The sequence below is a fragment of the Heliangelus exortis genome, chromosome 12, assembly GCF_036169615.1.
Source record: "Heliangelus exortis chromosome 12, bHelExo1.hap1, whole genome shotgun sequence".
NCBI classification, from domain to species: domain Eukaryota; kingdom Metazoa; phylum Chordata; class Aves; order Apodiformes; family Trochilidae; genus Heliangelus; species Heliangelus exortis.
In genome coordinates this window covers 4,462,612-4,484,676 of record NC_092433.1, presented here as the reverse complement: position 1 = coordinate 4,484,676, position 22,065 = coordinate 4,462,612, and the positions used below count along the sequence as shown (strand labels likewise).

General features: G+C 44.8%; 1 protein-coding gene across 2 annotated transcripts in view; it reads left to right on the top strand.

The window, feature by feature from the left end:
* Nucleotides 1–22,065, top strand: part of BSN (bassoon presynaptic cytomatrix protein) — a 90,307-nt gene that overhangs the window by 5,535 nt on the left and 62,707 nt on the right. For both annotated transcript variants that reach the window (XM_071755569.1, XM_071755568.1), the window contains exon 2: nucleotides 16,157–16,559. In XM_071755569.1, coding sequence (XP_071611670.1) covers nucleotides 16,157–16,559 — 403 coding nt within the window. The remainder of the gene's footprint in view (nucleotides 1–16,156; nucleotides 16,560–22,065) is intronic.

The window sequence follows — 22,065 nt, the reverse complement described above, 5'->3', positions numbered from 1 at the left end:
TGAATGACAGATGTGTTATTTTTGCATCAATCCATGGCACGCCTGTTCTTCTGAGAAGGTTTTTTTTTGTCTTTTTTGGTGTCAGGGAGTGCTGAGCTTTGGTGTGACCCCACAGCACTACCATGCAGCCTGTCAGTCATGGCAGGGCTTGCCAGGTGGCTTTTCATCTCACTGATAACAAAAAAAAAACTATAAATGCAGTGAGGTAGCTCCCTGCTGAGCACAGACAGCACCTCCAGTAAGCTCTTTAGGAGCCTACAAGAAGGAGCAGTACCGTGGCACCCTGTTAGTGTTGGCCTGGGATTTGCTGGAAGGCATGTTGCTGGGGGTTCCTCACCCATGCTCTGCTCATATTTCACATCAGAGATGACTTAACCACACTGGTGACAAAATCTTGCTGGCTTTTGGCCTCTTTGTAGCTTCCTAGAGTGTGTTTGAGATCAAAGATAGACCTTGGCCCCATTAAGAGGCTGGGGGCAGAGGTTTGGTGGGCAGGAGACAGCAGCTCCCTGCCCACATGGAGCTCCCTAGAGACATGATCCACCAGGTGAAGAAAAGCTGCTTCCAGGTGCTTTTTTTTAAGTGACAGTTTGGCTTGAGGCCAGAAGGGATGATGTGCCATCCAGCCTGGCACTGAGATCCTCACCAGGGCTAACAAAGGTAATCTGGAGTTTAGAGGTCCAGGCTAGCCAAATAACAATGAAATAGATATCAGCTGTCAGCACAGGTAAGGGTAGCAGCAGTTTACCAGCGGGTGTGATGGGATGGATGATCACATAAAGCTTAAATAAAAGCTTCATCTCCTAGAACATCCAGTCCCCCTCAGCTCAAACCTGTAGGATCTGGCATGTGCCTCAGATCATCTGGCTTGTGCTGCCTTTATTCCCCCTGCAGATGTGATTCAGTAGTGTGGTGCACTCTCTTTTGTCAGAAACACTGTAGCTGTGTTTCTGGGTCAGTGTCTGTAGGGAAGCGCGTGCGTATTTAGCGCGGTGAAGTGTGTTGGGCATCTTCTACAAAGAGCTACAACAAATCCCCCTCTCCTGCCCAGACTGTTTCTTGACTGAATCTGCAGACCTCTCTCCTGTCCCTCTCCTGTGGCAGCAGTCCTTCTAGCAAACCCCCTGCTTACAGCTCAGATTGCCCTTGTCCTCCTCTTACCTCCTGGCATGAGGACAGGCCCCAGAGTGACCAAGGTGAACATCTCCACACATTGGTGCTTTCTGGTGATGGGCTCAGTTGTCAAAGTGGCTGTGACAGGTTGTGTAAGGTACTGGTGGTCAGAAACAGGAGCACAGGACCAGAAGAGACCTCTTGGCCTTTACCCACTGGTAGACACCGTTAGTCACCCTATTGTCTAGTCCCACTCTGAAGGTAATTACTTAGGTCTTCCATGAAATACTCTGTTTTGCAAAGCCAAAACACAGCTTTGATTTGCCTGCAGCAGTCCACGTGAAGATGAGGTTTAACTCTCGTTTGGGTTCCTGACAGCCAATGAGCTGTGTGCAAGCTCATGTATGTTTGAAAATGTGGACTTTGACCATCCTGACCAGCAGCAGTGGTGACTGGGATGTTCACCTTTCTGGGGTTCTGCAGCCCCAAGGCATGGGGTGGGCATGTGTCTCAGGAATCAAAGATGAGCCTTTGGAGATGGTGTGGTGGTTCTACTCTGTCCACCATGCCCTTTTTCTTCATGTTCACTGCCAGGCAGCAGGTACAGGATGTGAGGAAGGGACAGCTTATGGACACCAAGTCTTCTCGCTGCATTGCAGTCACACAGCAACTTCCCAAGTTGCACCAAGCTCTGCACAGGCTCCTCAAACCTACAGGAAGCTCCTTCCCTAATCCCTGAAGATTGTCAAGGCTGTCCCTGTGGTTCTCACTGTTTTCTCTTTGTGAGCAGGCTTCAGTGATGTGCTGTGTCTTCTAACTGGGATGTCCCACAGCTTCTGAACCCCTGTGAGAGGTTCAGACTTCCATCTTCTGCCTGTTCCACCTGCAGTTGTGTGAACCTCCCCTGCCTGCCTCCCGGAGGGTTTCCCCCTCTTTTGACAGCTTCAACACAACATGGAGCAAGCCGATGGGGTGTGGAAAGCACATCCCTGCTGCTTGAGAAATGTTGCTGCATTTTGAGTGTCTTGGAGCAGGTATGACTGACCATTTTTCTCTTGGCTCTGCCAGGGACCTCAGGCTCTCAGACGTGACAAAGCAGTTTCCCAGCTGAACAGCTTTCAGGAGAAGCTTTGACAGTTCCTCTGAAGGCCACAGAGAAAAAAAAAATCACCTCAGAACAAAATGCTGCTCGGTGACAAAACCCAGTGTCCTCCTTATGCGGCCCCAGCTGCTGGCAGTACAGCATCTGTGTGGGTACTGCTGGGCAGGGAGACTTTGGGAGACCAGGTGTCAATAACTGAGAACAGCTTTTGAGCCTTTTATCCCCTTTCTTTCGCTCCCTGCCAGTAAGATGTTGCTGTGTAGCCTGTTTTGAGCCTTTACTGGCAATGAGGGCTCACAGGCTTCTCCAGTTGCCAAGAGGGAGATGAGGCTGACCTGTGATTTGCAGGACCAGTGCTCTCCTGAGGATCATAACATCATCAAAGTGAGGGTTAATTTTGGCATTTGTCTTTATTGATGGATTTTGAGGTCTGTTAGGAGATGCTTGGACTACGTGACCTCTTCTAATGTGGTCTCAGGGTGCTCCTTCTCAGAATGTTCTGTCCTTGGAAGCTGTTCGTGGGTGCGAAGCCAATGTTAGGCATGTCTTGTTCATCTAATAAAGGGATTCCAAAGGTTCCTGCCCCTCGTGACAGCCAGAATGAGATCCAACTGGGTCTACCATGGGCCCCCCAGTATGAGAAAGAGTCTGTAAGTAGCTCATGTCTATCCCCCATCGGTCTAGACATGAGGAGCATGAAGAGATTTTGCCATAGTTTATGTCTGGGAAAGGATGAAATTGTGTGTGGGAATTACTGATTGACACGTTGTATCTGTTAACCACTTTTTAAAATTTTTTTTTATTTTTTTTAACTAGAAAAAACAGATTGCAGCCTGGGAAAAACAGCGTGGTGTTGGGTTGTTTGGTTTTTTTTTTATATATCTTTCATCTCCTAAAGAAAACATTTCAGTTACAGATATATGAAGTTATGAGTTATAAAATGGGAGTTGTTGAAATTGGGAAATGTAAAATGGGTTCTTAAGGGACTTGGTAATTTGCCTTCCTTTGGCAAAAAAACCAGCTCAGCTGATAATACAAAGCCCATGAAAGGCTTGGGAAAAATGCAGGACTGAACTACGGCTTTTTTCACGTTGACTCCAAACTGTACTTTTTCCTTTGATGAAACATGAAATTACTTTTAATTTATTTTGTTCCAATCCTAGTTACATAAACTATTATTTGACTGTACAGCTGGACTGAAAACCTGTAGGAGGTCTCCATTTCGGGTTCTGCTGCCTCTTTCTCATCAAGCCTGCAGACTGATTTCTTTAAATGCACCTATTAATCTTCTTAGGGAGAAAAATTGTTGTTTGGTTGGGGTTTTTCTGTCCTTTTTTTTAATTTTTTTTTTTTTATTTAAACACTAAACTCCCAGTTAACTGCTGGCTAAATGCCTATGGTTTGAAGCCCTTCCAGGTATATCCGTGCTGCAGCTGTGCCATGCAATGCTCATGTGTTGCCCTTGGTTTGATCTAGTTTAGGCACCCAAGGTGGTCACAACCTGAACAGTTCTGGTCACACTTGGCAATAACCTCCAAGGTTATGGGGTGGAGTAATGCAGGGGTTTTTCAGTGTGTTTTTACCATAGCTGAGCTATGGTAACTTCTGTTGTGTTACTGACTCCACATTCGGGGTTTGTTGGGGGGCTCCAAGATTCGGACCTTGCAGGATCAGCATTAGGATATGGCCAACCACATGTTGTCCTCAGACAGTGCACAGATCTGTCCCGTGTCTCCACTGAAGTGCATCAGTGTTGTCCTCTGCCCACTGGTGGTAAGCCACCATATTTTGGGTTTCTTTTTACCCAGGCAGTGGTTATCCTTTGGGTCTCACAGACCTTCTTCACTCTCCTCTGCTCCTCTGCTGGGAATAGCTCTTGGGAGGGTGGGAAACTGCTCTCAGGCTGTTCCTAAAGCACATCCCTGGCTGTGTCTGCTGTGCTATGAACACGTGAGATGTCTGCAACAGATAGTGCCAGAGCACATCGTGTCGGGGCCAGGTGTATGTGGGCAAGCAGTGCTGGGTTCTCCATTCATTGGTCCTGATGCTCAGCCCCTGCCCTGACTGTTCTTTTGTACGTGGGGCAGCTCTGTGGTCCCAAAGAGTGGAAATTTCCAAGCCTTCTCCTTCCCCCTCCTGTCTGCAAGGTGTTGTGGATGTTTTGCTAGGGAGTGCCATGGCTGGGGAGCTTGTAAGGGCAGATGGGTTGAATCCATGTGTATAGAGCAGAAAACTTTGAGTCTGAACAGCATATCCCTGCCTACCCTTCTGCCTTGGGGGAGAGATGGCCACTGAGGGCTTGGCAGCAGAGGGGGCATGGAGGCCTTTGGTGTCCCCTCAGCCTTTCATGATGCTGATTTCCAGAGCAGGTAAAGCCCATTTACCACTTCACTAGCTTAGGTTTGGAGTGGTTGCACTGCAGTTGTGACAGAACATCAGTTCTTGTTTGAGTGGAGAAGGTGGTCCATGTTACTTCATTATATGCCACTGATTACCTCAACCTGGCAAAAAGAAGGCATCCAGAAATGATCACTGAGAGAAAACTCTGTAGTTGTCTCTCCTTAGCCTTCCCTTTTGTGCTTTGTTTTGTCTGCCTTCCTCATTCTGTCTCCTCACTGCTCTGGTTAATGGACTAGGATGTGATTCTTGGTGGCTATACAACTCAGCCTCATCCAGTACATGTTGATAATTACCAGTGTAATTTTTATTTATTATTAACTAAAAATACAGTCCCAAACCCTCTGAATTAACAAGTTATCATGTCCTTTTCTTTGAAATGTGCGAGCTAGCTGCTGTGGGTAGGAACTAAATACCTTTTACCTATCAACATGCCTAAAATTGAGTTCACTTCAGTAAACTCAGCTTTAAATTTTAGCTGCTTCTATTTCTGCCAAGTTCAGCTTTTCGATGGAACCACGAGGACAGATACATCAGACGAGCAGATGCGTCAGTCTCTTTGGGGACAAATGTTCTGGTCTGAGGTTTGCAGGGAAATGCACACAGGGAGAAGGCACCTCAGAGAATTGCAGACAGTGAAGAAGCATTTTCCTTTGATCCTGTAAAGAATTTGGCAGAGGAATTTCGGACTCAGCCTATTCCAAAAGTACATTTAAACAGAACAGCTTGAAATATTGATGTTGACGGTGTCTCTGACAGGACTGGTAATGTATTACGTTGGGGTTTGATTTTTCTCTCCTGTGGTGAATAATGAGTTTTATATACAAAAATGTTTGCTCGTTTTGAGGTTGGGTTGCCGTTGGCATTTGAGCTTCCAATTCGAATCTCCAGAAACCAGAAGGTGCAACTCCAAGACACACAAACAACTGCACTGCCCCCACCCTGTGCAAGCAGCCCCAGTGGGCAAGTGCAACCATGGGCTTGTCTCCAGCAATGGACATCATTGGACCACGTGTCAGTGTGGAGAATGTAAGGGATGGAATAATTTCTGCAGCTGAGAAGTGTTTTTGACAACTGCATGTGAAGTTTTAATCCAAAGGTGTTTGGTCATGTTGGACCAGATTGTCTCCTCCTTGCAGGGAAGTGTGGGCTCATTGGTTTTTCCATGTACCCTCTATGGGAGCAGTACTTGGAACTCTTCTGGGAGGACCTGAGCTGATTCCTGTTTCCTCAGGCCCTGCCCAAATGATCTTCTCTTGAGCAGTCTTCTGAACCTTATGTGTCAGCTCACCTGGTAACCTGAGATAACAACAAAAATTGTATAATTAAGGACCCAAGTAGCCTGGGAAAGAGTTAGAGGGACAATTATGAGATGGCCAAGACACAACTGCAAGATATATAAAGATGCTACAGTATTTCACAGCCACACACAAACATATATATTAGGTCTTGTGTTTCACTTGCCCAGGCTCAGGCAAGCAGGGATGCAGAGTCAGGGTGGTTCTGTTGCCACTCACTGCCATCACCAGGAGTCTCTCTGCAGCTATGGCAGTCTGATTTCTCCTCCTGGAAATTGCTGCTTTAACTGGGTTTTTCTTTCCTTTCTAAAAATACAAGCCAGTTTCTTTCTGGTCTGTCATTACTGCCTCTTTTTTAACATCACTTCTCTTTCTGATGGATCTTCCTATTTTTTATGCCTGGAATGGGTGTTGTTCCTCATTCCAGGCTGATTTTACTTGATTCAAGCCATCATGGAGATAGATAATGATACTTTTTTTTCTTTGTTTTGTTTTGGGGTTTTTTTTGGTTTTTTTTTTTGGTTTTTTTTTTTTTTTGCATCAGCTTTTAATTTTGGAGCATGGGTGGAACGCATCCAAAAAAAAAAAAAAAAAAAAAAAGACCGATCTTTCCAGCTTCCTCATGGTCAGAGGCAAATGTCTTGCTGCCAGGGGTTCTATAGCAGCATGAGGACTCGTGGGTGGTGTGGACAAGACCCTGGATGCTCTCCTGGTGGAGCCACACCCCTGGGTTGACCTCTTTTGATCCACCAGCAGCAAACTGTTCTCACACCGGAGCTCTTACCTGCCACAGGCCAACAGCTACAGAAATCTCTCCAGGTCCTGGACTGAAGCAAGCCTGGGGCTCCAAAGAGACCTTCATGCTATTTTCTAGGGGGAAAAAAGCCAAAAGTGAGTTAGGGGATCTGGCTGCCTCTGCTCTTCTTTTTGAATTGCTTTTCAGAATGTTTTTTTCCCCAAAATAACTTAAGTGTCTGATTTTTTTCTATATTTGTTGATGAACATTAAATTGACGGTTTCTGAGAACTGTCCAAAATGGCCTGAAGAACTCTTTGCAGAGCAGCAATAGCTCATTTAGAGCCCATCACTACACCTGGCTATGGTTGTCTTCTCATCTTCTGTGCATTACTCTGCATTTCTTGACCTTGGATTTCACCTGCCATGGTGTTTCTAGACATCCATTTCAGGAGAGCCTTCGAAACCTCCTTTGAATTCAGTTTTAGCTTTGAATAGTTTGAATAAATTTGTATGGATCAGCAAACTTGTCCTATCATTATTCCTCTCCTTCCCAGGCCATTTATGAATATAATCCATTTATCCTGTGGCAGGATCCTCCTGCAGCTCTGCTTGTGAAAACCTCTGTCCTCGGCGTCCTGAATCGTCATCAGTTATTAACCCACAATAGTGCTCCCCCTTATCTCACCATCCTTTATTTCTTTTTTTTTTTCTTGTTCTCTTTTCTAGATTTTAACTAACGTTTCCTAATCATCTACTACTGAGATGATTTTTCAGACTAATCCTGTATATGAAATGGTTCAGGTGTGAGAACCTTCACAAATTGCCCCTTAGCAAACAGCATGGCAAAAGTTGGATTTATCCTTTTTTTAATGATCTGGCATTTTTTCTATATTTCCACTGCTTTTCAGTGTTCTTTCAGTTTTCCAGATTCTTTGGCGGATTTCCTATTTCTAAAGTTTTATAAATTTATTAATTTTTGTCCCAATTTGCAGGTTATTCCTTAAGCAATAATTTTTAATGCTCTATTAGGCTTTTTTTATTTATTTTGCCAAAAATTGGGGGGTGGGCTTTTTTGGCTTTTGTTTTTTTTCTCTTCTAGATATAACTTTTACCATTTGAAGGCTTTTCTTTTACTCCTGTGGCCTTGTTTGCTCTGCTCTTTAAGCTTGCCTTATTTTGACCGTGTCTTAAACCCTTTCTTGATCATGCACATTTTGCCTGCAGCCCTAATCTGCTAACAGGTGCTGTGGACACTTCCCTTCTTGCCCTGCCACCTGCTGCTTTTAATTTCTTTTTAACAAGCTCTTCACTTTTTCTGATTTGTTTTTCCCCCTGTAAGTATAAAAATCCTATTAGTAACGTGGTTTTGTGTGTGTTTTTTCCAGTCCTGCAATAGCTTGAAGCTGAGTGTGTTGTTGCCACCATTACTGAAAGTTTCAGTCAACAGTTTTGGCATCTCAAAGCAGGACTAAGCCATGAGCAAGTTGCTTTGTTCTGCATTGCTTTAGGGGGACTAGTTAACAACCTCAGCCAAAAATTGCATCTCTGCCAATTAATATCAGAGAGGCTCTCAAGGGTATTTTTTTTGTAATCATAGATTTACAACTTAAGTTTTCATGTGCCCTGTGCTTTGGCTTTGCCAGCATTTCATAAATGCAGAAGTTATTCCTGCTGCTAGCTTGAGGAGGACAAAGGTCTGCAGTTAAATGTGACCCTGGATATCAGCTCTCTTACCATTTAATTGCTAGGGCTCAGCTATAAGATGTCAGTGGATGGAGGTCGAGGACATCAGCTGCTCCTTGGCTGAGGTACTCTGCCCATCACACTTGTCCTTTTGCTGTCCACTAGATTTTCAAGTTTGTCTTGGCTCTTTGTAAGTAATATAATTTTTGTCATGCATGTGTGGCTTGCTGATAGCCATCAGTGGGACCTGGGAAGGATATGGAGGCCACACATCAAACAGTGAAGTGGGAATGCAGTGGAAGGGATGCTGGCGAGCCCATGACTGCTGAGGACATTCGTCCACAATTCAGCCACCCCTTCCCTACCTAGTCCATAGTGTTGTCTCTGTGCCAGGGCTCTTCAGAGTGTCTTGCAGAGCTTTCAAGTCCTGCAAGGAAGAGGAGAGGAGCTCTGGAGGCACCTGTGTCTTTTGGTGTTCTCGATGGGGTGAGTCCTGCAGCCAGGCAGATGTGCTGAGCACTCTCCCCTGGGGCTGTGTCCTGCAGTGCCCCCTTCCTCTCCTCCTGCCAGCCCCATTGGAAGAGCTACTGTTCCTCCTTGCTTTGTAGCTTCTAGGTACTTCCTAAGTGCCCAGAAATCAGATGGACCTTTCTGATAGCTCCATGCTCACCCCAGGGTTGGTGTTTCACAGGGATGGCTCCTGCTTTTCCTCTGCACCCTCCTGGCTCTCACCTGTTCAGCTACTGGCAGCGCGAGCAAGAAAGGGTCTCTGAGAGATTTACATGTAGATTTCTGCTATCACAGAGGAAACAGATTTCCCCTGGCACCAAGGCAGAATGGATATGGGACTCCCCACTTATCCCCGAGAGATTTTAATGCTTTGAAGTTCAAGATTGTAAATGTTCTCAGCAATAGTTATATCAGTCAGAAAGGAGTCTGGTTCAAATCTTTTGACCTTCAGTGAGCCTGCTCCTGTAGAGCTAACGCAGAAGAAATCTCTTTGATGTATGTTGGACTGAGACCTGCAGGCTCTTCTGTCATTCCAGTTGCCAGTGGCTCTGAGGGACTTGACAAGATCCTGACAGTGCTGGCTGCACATTTCAGGCATTGGCAGCTGCTCTTGGCCAAACCAAGGCCACGTTGGGTGCAAATTAAGTATTTATTTGCCACATAGCAAAATTTGGAGTGGAGTGGAGTGGAGTGGAATGGAATGGAATAGAATAGAATAGAATAGAATAGAATAGAATAGAATAGAATAGAATAGAATAGAATAGAATAGAATAGAATAGAATAGAATAGAATAGAATAGAATAGTTCAGTCAGAAGGGATGTCATATCAGGGACCTGCACCAACATCTCATCCAGCTGCAATTGAGAATGATTCACAAACACTTACAAAAAGGCAATGTGCAGCAATGAAAATTATCCAGTAAATCTTTAATTAGAGTTTAAATCAGCCATAACGTACTCTTCAGGTACACAGGGTTCAGGTAATAAGATGACAGATGCTTCTCAACTATCACATGTGGTACAGCAGCATGAGTAATGTTGGTGGATCAGTCTTGCTGATTATCACTTGAACTAGACATGGTGCTAGTAAGATGGGGAATAACTAGTTTGGGGTAAACTGAGACTCATCCTGATCTTGGCTTTGGACTTTATCAAGTCACACCCCTGTAGTGTGATTGTGAGCTGGAAAACTTCTGGTTCTTTTTCCCTTTCTGTGGCTTGGGTAGACCTCTGCATTTTAAACTAGGGGACAAGCTGGCAGCAGCACTAAGTGTGCTGTCTGCTCAAAAGTGGAGGCCAGCAGAGTTGGGGCATGTGGTGCATCGTGGCAGTGTGCTGCTGGGGTGGTAAGTGCAGGTGGCTTATGCCATGACTTTTCTCCCCTCGAGTGGGGTCTAATAGGGAGGGCTCCAGGGTATCAAGTCCTTCTCTATTTATAAGAGCAGGCCTGTGGGTGAAGGTCAGGGACCCTACTAATTGCCTGGTGAGGCAATTGGTCCTACTAACTGTTCTTTCATCAGGAGCTCAGGTATCCTGGCCAGCAGCAGGAGACACACGTTAGGGATGCCTCAGTCATGGGAAAAGTGCCTGAGAGAGGTTGTGTCTTATTTCACAGGGATAAAGCAATCCTGGAGCACAAAACTGCAAGGAAATGGGGTTTTCCCACTGCTCACCACAGCAAGTCATTAAAAACTGTGGCCTTTCTCTGGAGTACTTGTGTGGCCTATAATAAAATACTCCCTGACAGTTTCTGGTTACCATTTCAGATTTTCAGCTTGTTTTTCACCTGGGTGGCATGCTCTGTTTTTAAACCGTCCAGTATACACATTTCCAGCATGAACTTCTTCCTGCAGGGACATAAATGTCACTAAGTTGGAGGCTCTTCTATTTAGGCAGGTGCTTATTTTTAATTGTACAACTGCTTCTATGGTTGTCAAAGCAGAGTCCCATACAGGATTGATTCCTGCTGTGGGATGTAGTGATTTTAAAGGACCAAAGCTGCCAATAATAAACTCCTGAGCTTAGTGGATGCTTTAGCATTGCTGGTAGAAGATTTTCAGTGCACTTGGCTGAAACTGGAAGCCCTCCACAGCAGACACTTCCTTTTCTGTTTATTTATTTAAAGGTTGCATGCCCTATTTGCTAGTCTGCCTTGATGATAGGCAGTATATATCAGCTAATATTTGATATTATCCCACACAGTTCCTACATCAACCCATAAGCATTAGGGATTGTGTTTTTCTGAGTCAAACCCAGTGGCATTTTGACCTAGAGTACAACTCCCTTTTTGCTTAGCTACCTTTTTTTTTTTTTTCCTAATTTCTAAATAGGTTATACTCAGTGATTTTTTAAAATCAGTCATGTGGATGTTCACATCAGGCTTCAGTCAAACCAACTAGGTCAAATCTCTGCTCGTAGCTGAGCAGCTGTAATACTTGTTCCTTAACCAAGCCTCCTTCTTTCGGGTGTGTGTCTACACAGCTCTCTTTTCATTCTGTATCTTGTTTTGTTTGCTTCTCACACCCTTACTTTTACTTCAGGTAAGCAGCCATTTGTTTTCCCTCTTTTTCTACTACAGAAAAGTCTGTTTTGTTCCCACCATTTTGCTTATTTTTGACATGGCTGTGTAGCCAGGAGCCCACTTCAACAGACAAGCCCAGCTCTTCTTTGAAAAGCCTTTGCAGGGCTGAAGTGATGCTGCCATTTGTTTTCTTGTTCTTTTTATATGTCATAATGCAGTGATTAGATCGGTTGCCCAGTGAACAGGAGACCCATTTAAGTATCCACCAGGCAGAGAAAGGGATGCAGTCCATGTTTCCCAGTTGCTTAAAAGTGCTGCAAATCCTGAAAGAATTTATTTGGCCAGCCCCTTGTGGATGTGGGTGCTGCAGGGTCTGGGGGCAGCTGAACAGATGGATGTGGCCAGCATGTTCAGGGGCGGACATGAAATTAGGGGGAAGCAATAAATTAGGAGAAAACCAATGCACATGCTTGCTCTTGAGCTTTTCCACACATGGCACCCGAACAAGACCTGAGTCACCAGCCACCTGTGTAGGTTTTGTGTAATGTCCATATTACTTGATCTTCTAGCAAAGTCATTTACAGTGTTAGCATTTACCTTGTGGTGGTTATTGCTCCTGAGTCTGCACCTGGTATGAAAAAGGACCTGTTGACACCTCTTGGGATGCAGACCTCAAGCTCAGGTCTTTGTAAAATTTAGTGGCACCAATGAATCTATATGAGTTAAACTAGAGCAATTCTCTTCTTTTCCTAGGAATTCCCAAATAAGGAGGCTGTACCCATGTACTGGAAGGGTATTGTAAAGCAATACTGTGTCACTGTATTTCATCTTTCTTAAAGCCACTGTTGTCTTTTCACTGGCATGGCCATGTCATCAGAAGTTATGTTTAGGACAAACCATCATTTTCTGAAATGAAATTTCAACCAGCCTACTGAAAATCTAACAATTCTTTTGGCTGTAAATAGGATTCTGGTTTTAAAGCCTTCCTGTTTCTTATTTCAATGAAAAAACGACAGTTTTACAGAAGGGAAAACATAAAAACTCCAAGGTGCTTGTGACATCCTGCACAGCTGAGCTCAATTTTGTGAAGTATCACTTTGACCCTTGCTTTTCATTATGCTCTTCATGCTTCTGATCATCTCCAACAGCTCTTCCCTCCTGGTCCTTCTCCATCTCCTCCCATCCTGCCAGGACGTTTGCACCTAAATAGAAAAGCTGGTTCCATATCCGTGCTCATTCCTGAGTGGAACAAGGTTCATTCTGCACCTTTTAAATCAGAATTGTCAGACAGAGAAGCAGACCTGGGTACAGATCAATCAATCCCTCAGGGTAATTTTTAGCTCTGGGCTACGTGGCAAGCAAGGGTTCATTTTTGTGGGTGCTTTGCAGTGCTTTGTGTCAAGATGGGGGTGGCAGCTTTATGCTGGAAAATAGGGGAAGTTTTAGAAGAAAGCCATCGTTTTTCAATTTAAAAATTAAAAAAAAAAAAAAGGAAAAGGAAGAAAATGGCATTTTCCCTGATGCCCAGCCTGATGGTGGTTGTGGGAAGGTTAGGAGAGCTGCCTGCTTGACCTCTTGATAAAGCATTAATGGACAGAGTATAATAAATGGAAAGCTCGACAGCATAATTGTTAATAAGCTTAGCCAAACACACTTGGTATTCTTGGACAAAATTACAACTCCACTGGTAACTGTGAGAGTGCTGCTGAATTTGGACCCTGTGGAGATGTTTGACTGAGCATTGCCCAACATTTATGATTCAGCAATTAGGGTGGTGAAAAATCAATACCAACGGGGGAAATCCTGCCTTGTTAAGACATCTAAATTTAATTGTTAACGAATTACCTAGTAGTGCAAATTCCTTTGGAAAGGGTTAGCAGCCTAATGTTCATTAATGCTTTTATTGGTGATTAAGAGAGCTGTGTGGCAAGAAGGGGCTGAGCCGCCGGTCAGACTTGTGTAACAACAGAAAAAAGGGTTTGTATGTGGGAATGAGATGTAGAGACATCAGAACATCCTAGCAAAAGATGCAACAAGCGTGGGCCTACATCTGACTCAGTATGACTGTTCTCATGTTCATTCCTGGGGCATCTCTCCTGCACTGTGTTACTGTATTGACAGACCAGACGATTCCTTCTGGTCTTAAAATTTCACAGACATGTTCAACTGCTTCTAGAGACAGGCCAGCTTGTGTCATGGGATGGCTGAGGCATCTTGGATAAGCATAAAATAAATGAATGCAGTGATGATACGAGTGAAACTGCTGCTGGGAGCAGGATGGAGATAATGCATGGTATTTTTTTGCATCTGAAAATGTGAAGGAAGCCAGGGGGTACGTCCATCCCAAGCTGGGAGGCATCTACATAGCAGCCCTATCCTGCCAGGAAGTAAGTGCCCAACTGCCCTTCTCCCTCTTCTGTACCAGGGATGATGATCAAAGCTAAATAACAGCACCTTGTGTATTTTTCCTCATGGGTTTTTGCTTTTTCAAGAGAGCCACAGACTCTGGTTTGGGCAGGAGATGTAGGGAACTTCTCTGTGCCTTGTGTGACAGCTCCCTGTGACAGAGCCCACCAGCTGAGGCATGGCACTTCTTGCAGTGATAATGGCAAAAAAAATCATTAAGGAAAACATTCACTCTTTATTTTTTAAAAAGTGCTTGAACTTAATAAGCCAGACTGCTTATACTATTAAATACCAGCTGCAAGAAATAGGTGGTAAATACTAATATAGTTCTAACACTTCCTCTCTGGGTAGCTGCTCCAAGTTTTCCACATTTTTCACTGAGCTGGGGAGTAAAACCATAGCTGAGTGGTATTTCTGTGGGGAGAGCTGGTTCAGGGTCAGAATTCCCACATTATGGCAAACAGATTTTTTCATTCCAAATAGCACAAAAAAAAAAACCACCGGATTTTAAAATTTGCAGTAGAATATCCATTCTCTTGTTCAACAGTTACTTGACCAAATATATGTTAATTTTTCCAGATAATGTTATTTGAAAATATGTTTCTCATGTATATATATGAAAATATAAAATATATGTTGTTTAATACACCATTAGGCTAGTGTGTATTCTAATACATAAATGCTTTGAAGAATTACATTGAAGGATAGAAAATGCATTTTGCTTTCCGCCATCACTTTCTCCTACTGTCTGGGACTGAACTCCCCTATCTTCACCAGCTATGGGTGCCATGTGTTTTCTAGAGCAGCAGCTTTGCAGCCCTCAGTATCAGGAGGCAAATGCCAATTCTGAGCTCAAGGGCATTGGAGCTGATGATGGAGGAGCACAGTGTGCAAACCGCACTTACTGGGGAGGTCTTGCTGCAGAGCCAGGGGTTGTTTGCTCTAAAGTCTGGAGCAGCTCAGTTAGGCCCTCATTGCTTTGCTTTATTATCATTGGGTGATTCCTCCTTCAGAGAAGTAGGTTTCAATCTGCAGCTGGAAAGTATTCCCAAAGTGCTATTTTAATATTTATTTTCACCTGACTTCCTATTACTGTGGCAACATGCACTTTGAATTTCATTAGTTTTATGCATTTAAGTTCCCACTTTAAACCTTTATAAGGTCAGACCCTGCTTGGGTAAATCAACAATTTATTAAATTTGAGATTCTGAGTAATATTTTTCCTTAAACAGCTGTAGATCACCCTAGCGAGGGCATTAGAGCTGCTGCCTTTTTGAGAAACACTTGTGGCATTACTGATAAGTACGTGCTCTGAATTATTCTGTAATCAGAGAAAGGTCTTCCATCACAGCACTGTCATTCTCCTGTGGTCCATCAGCAGCACATTGCAGGGTACCTACTCTGGAATCACATGGGAGGTGGGGTGTGCAGGACTTCAAGCCAGGCTCTGCAGTACAAGACCTCAAGAGTACAAGAGTACTGTACTCTTGAAGATAAGAACTCAAAACTTTTGGCAGACAAAGCTTCTCGGACCACTGGAGCTCCGGGGTGTCAGGGAGCACCCACAAGAGGGTGCTGAGCATCCTGCGCAGGTTACGGAGCAGTGACAGGTGCAGAGTCAGGCTCAGCCTTGCTCCTTCTGGCAAGCTGGGGTTTACACAGGGAGGCTTCCTCACCTTGTCCTGGCAACAGAAAACCTTCCCAGCTGGTTTTCTGCCTAGCCAAGACCTACATTCCCCACCCTTCTGGCTTTACTAATGATTAATACAGCAGAGATGGCGCCCTCTCTCTTAATCTCCCACTGCTGTGGAAACAAGCCCTTGGTTGCTTTCACCTGTGACTTGCCCAGGTGCAGCCTGTCAGACCAGAAATTATAAGTAGTTCTCTTGCTCGTTCTGGGTTTTCCCTCAGTAGACAGAGCTCTTTGCCATCTCGTTGCTTCACAGCAACTTACAGAAGTAGTTTGTGAGAAAATGGCTTAGCACATGTTGCCCATCTCCCTGCAGAAAGGGCTCCACAACCTGCAAACCATGGTTGGTGCCAACTCTTCCAGCACTGGATAGTGCTGGAGAAATTCCGGGGAGCCCTGGGCTGGCAGCAGGCTGAGCTTCTTATTTTCTGTGAGACTTTCTGACTAGAGTTCAGCTGGGAATACGCCAGATAATTTGATTACAGCTCTGCTGCTGGGTTAGCTAAGAGAAAGCTGAAATTGTGCCTTGTTTCATGAGGTAAAGTGGACCCTCCTGCCAAGGTGAGCAATGTCCGTGGTTGGCAGTGTGGTTTGGCCAGGCTGAGCTGGGGCTGGGGGGTGGACAAGGTGGGTGCTTTAAATGGTTTCTGTCAATGTACTAAACCCGGGTTTATTGTGTATTTTTAACAATGTTTCAGCACGGCGAGGAGACCGGAGCAGCCAGAGCAGGCCCCGGGCCAGCGCTCTGCGTCCCCCTCCCTGTCCCAGGCAGCCTCTGGCTCCCCCAGCCCCCGGGACATGAGGGGCCGGGGCCAGCCCGGACCACCACAGGCGGAGGGGCAGCGGAAGATGCTGCAGGTGGACAGCAGGACCCAGGGCTCGGGGAGGTCCCCCTCGGTCTCACCAGAACGGGCCAGTACCCCCACCTCTCCCTACTCGGTGCCGCAGATCGCCCCGCTCCCCAGCAGCACCCTCTGCCCCATCTGCAAGACAACAGAGCTCACCTCCACCGCTGGCCAGCCCAACTTCAATGCCTGCACCCAGTGTCACAGCAAAGTCTGCAACCAGTGTGGCTTCAACCCCAACCCACACCTGACCCAGGTAAGGCCTCCGCTCCCTCGGGCAGCATTCCTGGTGGGCACTGGCGCGGCCTCCGCCATGGATGGCGGGGAGAGGGCCTCGTGTTTTGTTTTGGTTTTCTTTGAGGAATTTCACCTTTGCTTCTGGGCAAAGCATTGCTGCAGAGCAAGGGCTCGGCTTGTTCCTCAGGGGATAATAGTGATGATGTGAGCCATAATGAGATGGGGGAGGTAAATTAGTTAAAAGAAAATGATAGGATGTGAGGGAATGGCCTCAAGTTGCACCAGGGGAGGTTTTAGATTGGATGTTAGAAGAAGCTTCTTCACTTAAAGGGTTATCAAATACTGGAACAGGCTGCCGAGGGAGGTGGTTGAATCACCATCCCTGGAGGTGTTTAAAAGAGATGTAGATGTTGTTTTGAGTGATATGGTAAAGTTAGGTTAATGGTTGGACTATATCATCTTAAATGTCTTTTCCAACCAGTGACAACTGTGAAATGGTAGTGCAGAAGAGGCGTTCAGTCTCTGTGACCCCAACACGTGGCTGCAGTGAGGTCCATGTGCACAAAACCCCCTGAAGTCAAAGGGCTTGACAGTGGGAGGAAGGAGAGCAAGGGGTTGGCAGACCCCAGGGTGTCCATCTCCTCAGGCCCTAACTCATCCCAAGGGGGGAGATTTTTGCAGCAGGTGAATTTCAGTCAGCATCAGGCTCAGCAGCAGGAGAAAAGTGCAAAGTCATTCAGGAGATGGTGTCTTGCTCAGGGAGTGCTATGTGTCACATAGAATGTGTGAAATGGTGGTGCCAGGTTCCCTGAGGGCTGACCCTGCAGTGGCACCAACCCCGGAGTGCTGGGACATGGGGCTCCCCAGGATGATCTGTTGGGTCAGAGACCTCCACGCAGGGTGGGAAGGGATGTGTGTGCTTTCTGCAGCTGAGAGCCAAAGCATGGGGATTCCTACTCTCAGACTCCAAGCCATGCTTTGGAAGGCCGTGGTGCCACTGCAGTGGCTGAATTGTGTTGTCTTCCACATTGAAGTCCCCTGGGTATCTGCTTTAGTGCTGGTAGCTGCTTCTCGTTAGCACGCGATGCTTGCTGCAGGCAGAGAGGTTTCTGAACGCTGTTGTTTGAGAGAGACTTCCAGCCCCTTTCCCCAGTGGAAGGAGAGTTGAGGCAGCTGATAGCCCTAGTACAGTGAAATATAATAAACTGGGTGCTGATTTTGTAGTGAGGTACTGGCCCTTGTGAAGAGCAGTATAAATTCTCAGATCCTAACAAATGGCCCTGAGGTGGAAATTCAGGCTCCTGCAAGGGTCATATTCCTGTTTCACTTCTAAATTGATTTGCTAATCATTTGTTTCCTTGTAAGTTTGTTTTGTTGTATCAATAGTAGCAGTTAGATATAGCAAATAAACAAACAAAAAATGCCCCAGTTGGTCAGTTTCAGGTCAGTCTGGGCCTGTCTCCTCTGTCATGCCCCCAAAACTTTCCTGCAGTGGCCCCTACTCTAGTCTCTCTTACAGATACCCACATTATAATGTGTGTGTGCATGGAGCTTCTGTTCAGCATCTCTGGACCATCTCCTAATCTCCAGGCCATATCCTAACATCTCTAGGTCTCTGTGTCCTCTGAAATGTGATTGAGTGCTGAACATTTTTAAATATCAAATAAAAAATATTGGAGCTGGCACAAAAACCAATGTGTGGGGGGGTTATTATTTATTATTATTTGTCCTGAGTTTTATATGCATTTTATCAGCAAGCAACCTTATGACTTGTAAGTAGGTCGTTGAGGGAGCTGGGTGCTGAAATCAGTTGTCCAAGATTGCTGTCTGCAGCTTGTGTTGGCAGCTTGTGTGATGGGCTGGCCAGGGGATCAACAGTGGCTGTTGCCTCATTGAAGACTGACTGGCTTTCCCCAGCAGAATCACTTGTGCTGCTGTTTCAGAGTCACACAGGAAAGCACCTGCAGCAGTCTGGTGGTGTTCAAAAGGGGTAATGGAAGGCAGCATGGAGGTTGCTCTCTTTTTTGGTGGCAGGAGCTGGTTGGAAAGGATCTCCAGAGGTCAGCTAATCTAACTTCTACTGAAATAATAAAATCATTTAGATTGGAAAAGACACTTAAGATCAAGTCTGACTATTAAAAGCAGATATCAGACAATGAAGCTCCAGGCTCTATCCAACTGGGTCCCAGAAGCGCCCAAGGATGGACTTGCTGGTCCCACCTGCTCCCCTGCTTGACTCTCCCCATGGGGCAATGCACCCAGTCTGGTCCCTCAGCCCCAGCAGGTGCTGCAGGGTGGCTGCACAGTATTGCTGATGTGGTGGTTTGCATTTCCTTATGAATATATTTTCAGGTGAACAGTTGATGTTTATACTTTGTGCTGCAGTAGATGCAGATTTGTACCTTCTCTGTCTGCTTTCAAGGCTTTCTAGCAGGATTAAGTAATCAAAAATACCACATTTTCTAAGAAAACCAAACCCAGGAAAACCAAAATTGTCTTTTCCTTGGTAGATCCCCTCCTGTGGGACTGCCAGAAACTGCAAGTGTGATGAGTTGGGAACTCCAGTACTTGTCTGGCATCACATAGCTGCGTGTGTTGACTTCTTAAACCCTTTCGAGGTCCTGGTGTTTATGTTAAGTTTTGTTTGTCTTTTGTATTCTATTTTCTAAATATATATATTATAAAATTGTTTTCTTATATATCTTTCAGATATATAAACAAAATAATGGCTTTAGTGCATGAGTTGTAGTCCATCACGCTCCATACTGCCACTTACAAGTAGCAAGCACAGATTTTTCAGAGGAGGGCTAAGGATACCTCCTAGCAAAATACCTTCACTCAGGGTCATTAGGTGATACCTTCTGCTCAGAAGCAGGTACATGCCTTTGAAAAATTATTTTTCCTTTTTCTTCTTCATGTGACTTGGTGGCCATTTTATCTTAAAGGCATGTAGTGAATTTCCATCGTGATAAAGCAGTTGGCCTCTGTGGCATTTTGAGCTGATCACTTGCTTGAGCAAAACAAAACCAAACCAAGCAATCTTTTTCAGTTCTTTTTCTTTGCTCTTTTTATCCCTTTGAGCACCAGCTCGTTCTTGTTTCACAAGACTGGGCAAACACAAGTTCCTCTCTGCTATTGGTGCCACTCAATGTTTTACACGTAGATAATCATATTCTTCCCTCTGTTCATCTCTGTGCTCTGCAATAACTGTTGCCTTCGTTTTCACTTTGGTCACGTGCTGGCCTTATGGTTTTCCTATTCATTCCTTATTCCTGAAGGGCAGTGCTCTTGCCATAGGCACTTATTTCAAGCAAGGGGAAATGGGAAGCAGGGAGCTATGGTGGTACCATGAAAGACAAGAAGTTTTGAAATAGCATAGTAAAATTTAACAGTTTGTTTACATGCCTGGGTGTGAGACAGGCTTTTCAGTGGAGCTGTGTTATTTTAAATATAGTATTGCAGCCCTAATGGTCGAGTAGTATTTTTATTTTCTCATTAAAACTTTTTTTCTAGTTTTCCTCTGTTGTCTTTGAGGGCTTTTTTTGGTCAGCCTGTTCTGCAGGACTACATGGGCAAGGCTGTCATCTCCTCCTGGGGGGGGCATAGCTCAGTTTCAAGGCAGCACAATAGGTTTTGAAAATCCTCTTTTTATACATCTTTCCCTTTGTAATGCTGCTCCTGTGGCTTTCGCCTGACTGATCCTGCAGCATGTTCATCTGATTGGATTTGCTCTGTTTGGTACCATACGGAGTGACCTGCAGGCATCTTTACTGTGCCTCTGGGGTTTGAAGTGCCACTGCACACTGCTAATTTGAGAAATTAATTCCTTCTTCAGTGTTCTCTTAAATACTTTTTTGTTTCTTCCGATTCATTTCCTCTCCATCCTCAGTGCTGAGCTGAAAAAATGTGAAACTTGGTGTTGAATTTTCATCAAGAGCAGTGGCACAGCATTAGAAGATGTGCTGTAGTGCTGAAAGGAAACTCAAAATGCCTGGCTGCCTAATAGGTTTTCTCAACACTGCTTTGGGAGTATAAAACCCCTTTGCATTCTTCTTTACATTTATGTTGTGCTTTTTTAAATTTTGAAATCTTATTCATCAGATGCAATCTAGATGCATGCAATAAATTTCACCCCCCCGACATGAAAAAAATATGTGTTTATACATGTGTGGTTTTTGCAAAATTCCTTTCTTTTTAAAGTCCCTGCTTTTGTCCCCAAGCTATTCTGAATGCACTTGCTGTACTTGTGACTGTCTGAAGAGGTGAGAGCTGTTAAACATCAGTACTGGCCCACGTTTTGACCTCTGCTCAGGAAAATTGAAGAGATTCTTTGTATTTTTTTTCATTATGAATGTAACGTAATATGACAATATAAAATATTTAAAATATCTGAGAATAAATTTGTTCCCTCACTGCTCTGTGCCATGTAAGATCATCACCAACCTTTGATCAAGGACCTTTAGCAAGTGGAACATAGGAAGTTTCAGGGAGGATTAAAAATATTCTGCTTGGTTTCCCAGCAGCGGTCAGGGTTGTTTGTCAGGAGAGAAATGTCTTTCAGCAGCTACTGAGTTCTGTAGTGGAGATATTTAAATGATATGTAATATGTAAATTATTTAAAAATAATATAAAGTTTTAATGTAAATGTTTAAATTTTATTAATGGAAAACAGACCATCAGGTCTGAGGAGGTGAGAAGCAAGTAGTGCAAGTATGAAAGTAGGATACAGGGATGTATTCATTCTACCATAATGTTACAGTAGATGGTTTTCTGGTCAATACTGTAAGAAAACAGATGCAGTGGAGCAAATAAGGAGTTAAGGGAAGCAGAAGGATCACACGGTGCTCAGCAGAGGGTTTTGCTGGCAGGAGCAGTGCAGAGGGACGGGTGGCTGTTGTCAGAAGCCTTCTTCAGCCCCACTCCACCAGCAGCATCACTGCATGAATGAAACAAAGAAAAAAACCTCAAAAAACCCAAACAAAGAAACCTGACTTATAGGAATTGTGAGGATGTTCATGTGCTGCTCTTCCTAAGAACCTCTTTCTCAGTTGGTTCATTGTCTCAGTTTTATACCTTGCAGCATGTTAATGCCTGATTTTTTCAGTAAAACCTGTCGGTTTTGTGAATTAAGGGCCCAGTCGGAAGTATTTATGCTATGGTTCAGCAGCCCCATGAGCAAAAGGGCTGTGCTTCGGGGTGCCAGGGAGTTATTAGTGCTACATTCAAACGATGGGTGTTATTAGTGGCCATAAATCCCCAGTCTTTTCCTTTCACCCCTCTCCTGCCAGTCACTTGCAGAACGCTGGAACAGTTCCAGGTGTCTGATGCTCTCTGTGGGCAAAACCCCCCCTTTGGCACTGGTGGCTTTACCTCAAGATATGAGATGCTGAAGTGATGTTGTGGAGATCTCCTGGAGGCAGGTGCCCTGGGCTCTGGGTGGCCCTGGAATCGCCGGTGCACAACTGTAATTTATGTTTGAGTGATTAATGTGGCTTGAAGCCACATTTTACAGTATGTTGTGTTCT